The sequence below is a fragment of the Hibiscus syriacus genome, unplaced genomic scaffold (assembly GCF_006381635.1).
Source record: "Hibiscus syriacus cultivar Baekdansim isolate YM2019G1 unplaced genomic scaffold, ASM638163v2 tig00116979_pilon, whole genome shotgun sequence".
NCBI lineage: Eukaryota > Viridiplantae > Streptophyta > Magnoliopsida > Malvales > Malvaceae > Hibiscus > Hibiscus syriacus.
In genome coordinates this window covers 1,445-9,397 of record NW_024063502.1, presented here as the reverse complement: position 1 = coordinate 9,397, position 7,953 = coordinate 1,445, and the positions used below count along the sequence as shown (strand labels likewise).

Genomic DNA, 7,953 nt, shown 5'->3' with positions numbered 1-7,953 from the left:
TGTTTAATATCTAAGAAAACAAAGAAAATGATATTTCGAGGAATTCAAGCAAAAAAAAGTTACCCCGAAAAATAATACTCCTAAACTAATCGTGTATATATGATTTCAAAAAAACATTGTTCCCCTTGATAAAAAAAAATTTCTTGATCCAAACGCATTCTCAGGTATAATTAACTATTCTTTCGCCAAAAAGGGAGTTAATTGTCTCTCTCTCTTTCTACGAGCAAAGCCAATAGGTTAAAAATACAAGTCATAAGTAGGGCCGTAAATGAAACGAGACAGATCGCGAGTTAATCAAGATCGATTTGATCAAGTCTCGATAAATATTCGAACTGAATGGACTCGACTCGAGCTTGAGCTCGACTCAAATTCTTAACGAGCTTAAAAGAACTACTTGATATTTGACTCGAAAATCTCGTGAGCAGCTCGAAAATATAATATATTAAGATTTTATTTTTTAAAAATATATTAAGATTTTATTTTTTAAAAATAAATTATTAATAATATTAATATTAATATTTATGTATTGATTTTTTAAAAATATAATAAGATTTTCATATATTTAAGGTGCATGTTTGAGTTCGAGTTTGAAGTTTTAATTGAGTTGGGTTATAAATAATTTTCTTCATTTCGAGCCTTTTCGAGCTGATCAAGAGCTTCAGTTCAAGATTTCGAGTTCGAGTCAAGCTTAAAAATGTTAAACTCGTGAGTTTTCGAGTCGAGTCGAGCTCTATTTCAGAATTTTCGAGTCGATACTTAAACTCGACTCGGCTCGTTTACACTCCTAGTTATATCCTAGTCATAAGAGCCAATGTGATTTTGCCACCCAAGTTCCAAATCTGCTGATTGAGATGGGTCGTGTTTTCATTTTCCTTAAATGTTTGACCCTTTCATTTGGTTTTGTTTATTATAAACAGTAATGAATTCATGGTTTATCTGTGTACTTTCTCCCTGAACTCCCTGAATTCTCTGCATTTTGTTTCATCTTTCGTTGCCCACTCTTCCGGTTCATGATCCACTGAGGTGGGTTTTTCTTCTTCTTTTTAATCCCTTTCCCCCCTTCAATATAGTGTTCCATGTTCACGTATTCAAGTGTTAGTAGTTTTTGTACAGTAGGTATTTGAAATCATGTTTCTGCTATGGTTACTCCTCTCATTTTCTCTATCTTCTTCTACATTGTCATTGTCTTGTTTCTGGGTTTATTATTTTCTGCTTTGTGAACTGGTTTTTGCTTTCCCCCATGAATTTTTACATGAACGTTATGGCCGATGATGGTCTTGCATTGCAAAAATTGAAATGTTGGGATTTTTTCTGTTCGATTTCTGATGACATTTCAAATCCCTTAAGCTTTTGATTATCATCCTGTTTTACCATTTCCCTGTTGTTTTCAAGTCATAATTGGGTTGTCACTGTAGTGAAATGTCGGTTTATTATTGTTGATAATGCTGAAAATTTGTTTTCATTCTTTTGACACTGTAGGGAACTGTATCTTATATGTGTATGTCTGCTTATACAACGGTCTAATGATTGCTTATGATTCGTTTTTTCGTTTGTTTAGAAGCAGTTCTTCTCTTTCGGTTTAGTGATGGGAACGACCGGTGACAAATCCGATGACGAATTTTCCGTCATTGGTGAAAAAGGAGGAATCAATTTCATCGATTATGCAATCGACGAATCTGTTAGTAATTTCAATCCATTTGAGGGGGGTCCTCTCGTGATCTCTACACCATTCCCATTTTCAAATGGGAATCCTCAATATATATCTGTGGGAGCAACTATTTTTGATTCCATCATTATCAGAAACACCACTGATGAGCCGGTGGAATCCTGGTAAAAATCTATGCATCGAGGCCGGAGAACTCTTTCACTCTATCTTTGACGAAACCTCCATTGGCGAACTCCGACGAAAATACAAGCGAAGAGTTCATTGAGTTCTTTGATTTAGAGGATCGAATGATACAGCCCGGAGAGACCTTAACCCTTTGGTTGTCTTGCAAATCAAAGGAAATCGGCTTGCATACTACGATAGTGCATTTTGATGTTGAGGGTGAAAGATTGGAGAGAGTGGCCTTTCTCTTGGTCGAAGACAAGATCTCACATTCTTTGGCATCTAAAAAGCCATACTCTAGAACTCAAAGAAAGAAACAATTTTCGGTCGATGAATATGTTACTGGGTCACGCCCGGCAAGGGCAATGGGTCGAGGTGCTCGAAACAAGCTTCCCTGGTATGACATTCCGAAGGATATCAGAGAACTGGTCGAGAATAAGCAAACTCCTGGTTATATAAAAGCTGGCCTTACAAGAGATAATTATGCAGCTTACTTCAAACATCTCTTAATCCTGGAAGAGTTACAACTAGAGGTAACTCTAATATTCAGTTGTGTAAATGGTTGATTATATATATGCATGATATGGAACTGAGAAATCCCTTTTTGTTGCTTCAGGAGGACATGTAACATGGAGAACATCAACTTGAAGAAGAAAGGGAAGTATTTATCACTTCAGGTCCCGGGGCTCGCTGAAAAAAGGCCCTCACTTGTTCATGGAGATCATATATTCGTTAAAATTGCATGTGAAGATGTTAACGAAGCAGCTCGAGTTTATGAGTTCTGGTTTACATGCAAAATACTATTTGCTATTTCTTTTTAACATTAAGTTACTTCCTTCCTCTTTGGCTGAAGTGTGAATTGTGATATTTGAATTATATTCTGGACAATCTGTGGCCTTCATTGTTGCTAGGTCATTCAGGTCTATATGTGGTTTAATGCTTACATGCTTATCTGTTTTTAAGGTCAAGCTTCTTGGGTTCATTAAAACTGAAGACCGATGTCCTTTTTTAGTGGATAATGCATACTTGTTATTCCGATGCCATCATCAACATAATCTGAATAAACATAATCTGAATAATACAAATTGGGTTATCTTAACTCTTAATCGTAAATCTCGACATCTATATGTTGTATGGTATGGATTCTCTGTTATCTTATTCTTATTCTTTCCCTTTCCTGTTTCATTTGTCATTCTAGTTCTTCTGGCTTTTTGACGAGTGAATGTGGTGATCTTCAGGGTTATATCCACCGGGTAGAAGCTGAGGAAGTGTACTTGAAGTTTGCACTAGAATTTCACTCGAGCCACATAGATGAAAATCTTTATAATGTGCAGTTCACGTATAACCGAATCAATATGCGGAGGCAGTACCATGCCATTGATGCTACAAAAAGCCTAGACGTAAGTCACCTTTTTCCATCTGAGTCACCCCAAAGTAGGGTGATCGAAACCACTCCGCTAGTGCCCATCTGTTGTAAACTTAATGAGGAGCAGATGTGCGCAATTGAGATGATACTCGGCTGCAAAGGAGGACCACCTTATGTGATTTTGGGCCACCAGGTACAGGGAAGACCATGACAATAGTGGAGGCAATCCTCCAGCTCTATCAAACCCAAAAGTCTTATCGAATTCTCGTGTGTGTACCTTCAAATAGTGCGGCTGATTTCATACTAGAGAAACTCCTCAATGAGGAATCTGTTGAGCTTAAAGAGAATGAAATATTCAGACTAAATGCAGCTACGCGGCCGTATGATGATTTCAAGCCGAATTTTCTTCGGTTTTGCTTCTTTGATGAGCTTATCTACAAATGTCCTCCGCTTAGAGCTCTCGCTTGCTACGGAATTGTGATATCAACATACATGAGTTCCTCCCTCCTGTATGCAGAAAGTGTTAGTAAAGGCCATTTTACTCATATTTTCTGGGATGAATCTGGTCAAACTTCAGAACCGGAAAGCATGATCCCTTTAGCACACCTTTGCCAAAAAGAGACTGTTGTTGTGCTTGCTGGGGACCCAATGCAGTTAGGTCCGGTCACATACTCCCGAGAAGCTGATGATTTTGGACTGGGGAAATCATACTTAGAAAGGCTGTTCAAACTTGAGTGTTTCTCTAATGGGGATGAAAAATATGTGACAAAATTGGTTAGAAATTACCGATGTCACCCCGAGATCCTGTATCTCCCTTCACTGCTTTTCTACAACGGTGAATTGATCCCTTGCAAAGATGACATGGGTTCGTTATTGAATTCAGTAAAGTTTCTTCCTAACAAGGAGTACCCTGTCTTTTTCTTTGGTATACAAGGCTGTGACGAGAGGGAAGGAAGTAATCCGTCTTGGTTCAATCGGATCAAAGCCAGCAAGGTTGTACAAATTGTTAATAGTTTGATAGCAACCGGGATTCTGGGCCAGGAAGATATTGGAGTTATAACCCCCTACAGGCAGCAAGTCCTCAAACTGCAGAAGGCCTTTGAGAGCCTCGACACACCTGATATCAAGGTTGGCACCGTCGAACAATTTCAAGGCCAAGAACGGAAAGTTATCATCATATCTACCGTCCGATCAACAATCAAACACAATGAGTTTGACAGAATCCATTGTCTAGGGTTTTTGAGCAATCCTAGAAGGTTTAATGTGGCCATTACCCGTGCCATAGCTTTGCTTGTTATTATTGGAAATCCACACATAATTGCCAAGGTATCAATCTTCACTTGCGGTTTTCATTTACTTTCGAGTAATCTTTAGGAAGACCTTGTGTGACTAAGAAGTAAGAAGACATAGTCAAGATCTTAGTTTATTTATACTATATTCTCAATTCTCTGGAATAATGTAGGCGAAAATTTGCTAATCCGGTATATAGATCCTCAGAGTTATTGCATGATTTCATTGTTTAGCTGGCTGATGAATCATAAATGAATGCCAGGACACATACTGGAGCCAGCTTATATGGCGTTGTGTCGATAACAACTCCTACCAGGGCTGTGCGCTGCCTGAAAAGCAGGAAGTGTATGTTGATGAAGTTTCAGCATCGGAGGAATGTCAGATTCATGATGAAAGCAGCATTGCTGACAGATGGGGTGAATACACAGCGGAAACCGAAAATGTCAAAACTTGGACGGATGAAGCCGAGTGGTCTGATGGGTGGAAATGAAACACATGAGGGTTCTTTCACTTTTATTTTATGCCATTCTTTTCATAGGGGGGCCTTTGCTTTGCCTGCTTTTGTTTTCACAGTGATAAATGTGATGAAATTAAGTGTTCACTTCAAGCGACACAATATGGCATAATGGTAAAGCAAATGGAAAGAGGACATCTTCATACACTACCATTTTGCTGATTGCAAAGTGTTTATTCACATCAATAGTATAGATTGAATGAAATTGGGAAATCTACACTACTTTCATATTGAATGCAGATTAAGCAGAAAAATCATCATCCCAGAAGGAACCAAGTTCTTTGTTTCCAAACCTGGTTTGTTGCAGAAGAAAACATAGCTTGATCTACTGATGAACTCGGCGGTGTTGGCAACCTTACAGCGGGTTCCGGAGGCAAGTCCGCCAAATCCGATGAATCATTATCTAAGCATGCAAGAATAGTTTTCATAAGGTTCTAAACCAATATAAAAAGATTAGTGCTAATGCCATTGCCTTAATATGCTTTTGATATCTGCCCATTACAAGATTGCTGCAAATGATTATTTCAGCCATGAAAAAGGAAAACAATGATTTTGGGTTTTGCTTACGAGAATTGGATGGTTTCAATGTCACTGAATCTGTGGTGCTTGGCAATGGCGGCAACGATGGTACATCTATCGCATAATCTTAATTAAGAATTGCATGATCACATTCATCAAAGCGTTAAAAAAAACTAATTTCCTTATGAAATCAAAAGATTAAAGGCCTTGAACCAGGTGAATTCTTAATCAAGAAACCAGTGAATTGAACAATTGGGTTTAAAAGATGAAAACCTGAAGAGCAGAGCGAGTCCAGAGAAGAGACGCCGTTCTGGGCCATGCAAAAAGAAGGCAGTGAAGCGACCCTTTCTTTGTTCAATGGGAACCCAAATATCAATGGCTGCCGGAGGACGTAACAGAAACAGTAACCGTCGCCGGATTTAAAAGCAGAAGCGAAGACGTCCCGGCACTGTGGAGCAACGGAGTCAGAGGCGTTGTTTGGAGGGTCCGACACGAAGGGCAGGCAGGGTGAAAACGCCACCAGCTCGTCCACGCAGCCTGCTTTCTGAGGCTCTTATGGCGGTGGCTGCGCCGCCGCAAGGAGGAGCAATAAGAAGATGTTCGTTGCCATGGCGCTGAGAGAGAGCGAGAAAGAGAAACGGTTGGTTAAGGTTGTTAATAGTGTGTTACGGAGAGGGTGTTTAAGTAAATTGGTGGAGAATGTGGCGGGAATGGACGTTAAGGTGGATCCTAATTAAAATATTTCAGTTAATTAAAATTAATTTAAAAATTATCGAACCGATCAGATTTCGGTATAAAATAATTGGTGTATTGAGATAAGTTATTAAATTTCTTAAACAATATTAGGGTTCGAATATTGATGTTGCGAATAAAGTAAATTGAGTTGATAGTGTCACTCTTATAAAAGATATTGACGGTATCTAATCTAAATTAATTGATCAATAAATCGAATATCAATAATTAAAATAATATATATTATTTAAATTTAATTATAAACAGTATATAAACATTAATAGAAAAAATATATTTATTACTTCAAAACAAAAATTGGAGACATTACAACCCAGCATTACTTGAATATTACAAATCCTAATGTTAACACCAAAAGGAATGGTGAGAAACTGTAAGAGGGGTGGGCAGCTGATGGGGAAACACCAGCCCGGCTCCCTGTAGTGGCTGTCGGAGGAGCTCCAGAGCTATCCGTCGATGATGGCGGAGTTAGCGCTGGTGTGGTGTCGGAATCCGGTGCTTCGGCTGACGGTGTCGGTTCAGGCACGACGGAACCTGTGGGGCTTAAAGATGGCGAAACTCCAGGAGAGAGTGTGGGTGCTAGTGAGATTGGACCCGGAGCAGGAATAGGCGCACCACCGGCCGCTACAAAACAAAGAAAATTTTTATTAGACACGAAACTGGGACCACCATGAGCAGGGATGAACCAACGTCACACTAAAATTTTTAAATTTCTATATAATTGAAGTAATCTTTTATATTTTATTTTGATAATCTTTCGTTTCCTAAAATTTTATTAGTTATCCCTTAATATAAAATTTTATGTCCGTCCCTAATCACCAAAGTCCATTTCAATACTCCACGTACCTTTGCATTGTAGAGGGACACCGGCCATGTTACAAGCTAAGGGAAGAGATATGGCCAGGGTACGGTTGATCGGTATCCAGAAAGGGACATTTCCGGTGACAATGAGGCACACGCAGTCCATGCCACCACTGGTGAGGTTCTTAAGAGAGTTACAACAATTCACACTCGGCGAACTCACATTCGCCGAGCTGGTGTTGGTAAGGAAATTCATGCAGGGCGTGAAGGTGCTGACCACGGTGGGAGTACATGGATTGTTGATCTGCCCATAAACAGGCAACGACAACAACATCATCATCGTCGATAAGACCAGAACCGGAACATGGTGAGAAGATGAGTTGGAAAACTCCATTGTGGTAATGAGAAGAGACCAAAGACAGATGATTGGAGTGTTGGTATGTGATGGTTGGGAAGACAAGAGGAGAGTGGGTTTATTTATACGCTGGGAATTGGGTTTAGGTAAGAAAAAGAGGTGGATTTGAAGCTCAACTACTTTAACTAATGTTGAATAAAACAACAAAAGAGATTGGTTTAGCTACGTTGCCTCACGTATGTACTTAATGGACCCTATCTTTACTTGAAGCAATCGCCCAAATTTTCCACTTGTTCCGCGTGGCAGGACACAATGTATTTTAGTATTTTTGTGCTATACTTATCTAATATTCATTGATTCCGATTCATTCACCAATTAATCTAAATTAAATATTGACTTAATATCCAAATAAGTACTTATATTATACTTTTTTTTCTCGAATAGGTGACTACAATATTTTTTAGACCATTCAGGTACTTAACGCTACTATTTTACGTGTCCGGAACGTCAACGGCGTTAATTTCTTTTGT

General features: G+C 38.9%; 2 protein-coding genes and 1 pseudogene across 2 annotated transcripts; 1 reads left to right on the top strand and 2 right to left on the bottom strand.

The window, feature by feature from the left end:
* Positions 1-1,585: 1,585 nt before the first annotated feature.
* Positions 1,586-5,093, top strand: LOC120192760 (annotated as a pseudogene).
* Positions 5,094-5,255: 162 nt separating this feature from the next.
* On the bottom strand, positions 5,256-6,587 carry LOC120192756 (non-specific lipid transfer protein GPI-anchored 25-like). The gene is made up of 4 exons (XM_039195478.1): positions 6,581-6,587; positions 5,791-6,069; positions 5,566-5,631; positions 5,256-5,401 (listed from the first exon to the last, which is right to left on the bottom strand). The coding sequence occupies exons 1-4, from the start codon at positions 6,585-6,587 to the stop codon at positions 5,256-5,258; spliced, it is 498 nt and encodes a 165-aa protein (XP_039051409.1).
* LOC120192753 (non-specific lipid transfer protein GPI-anchored 19-like) lies at positions 6,562-7,504 on the bottom strand. The gene is made up of 2 exons (XM_039195477.1): positions 7,114-7,504; positions 6,562-6,891 (listed from the first exon to the last, which is right to left on the bottom strand). The coding sequence occupies exons 1-2, from the start codon at positions 7,460-7,462 to the stop codon at positions 6,587-6,589; spliced, it is 654 nt and encodes a 217-aa protein (XP_039051408.1). The 5' UTR covers positions 7,463-7,504; the 3' UTR covers positions 6,562-6,586.
* Between the last annotated feature and the right edge of the window lie 449 nt (positions 7,505-7,953).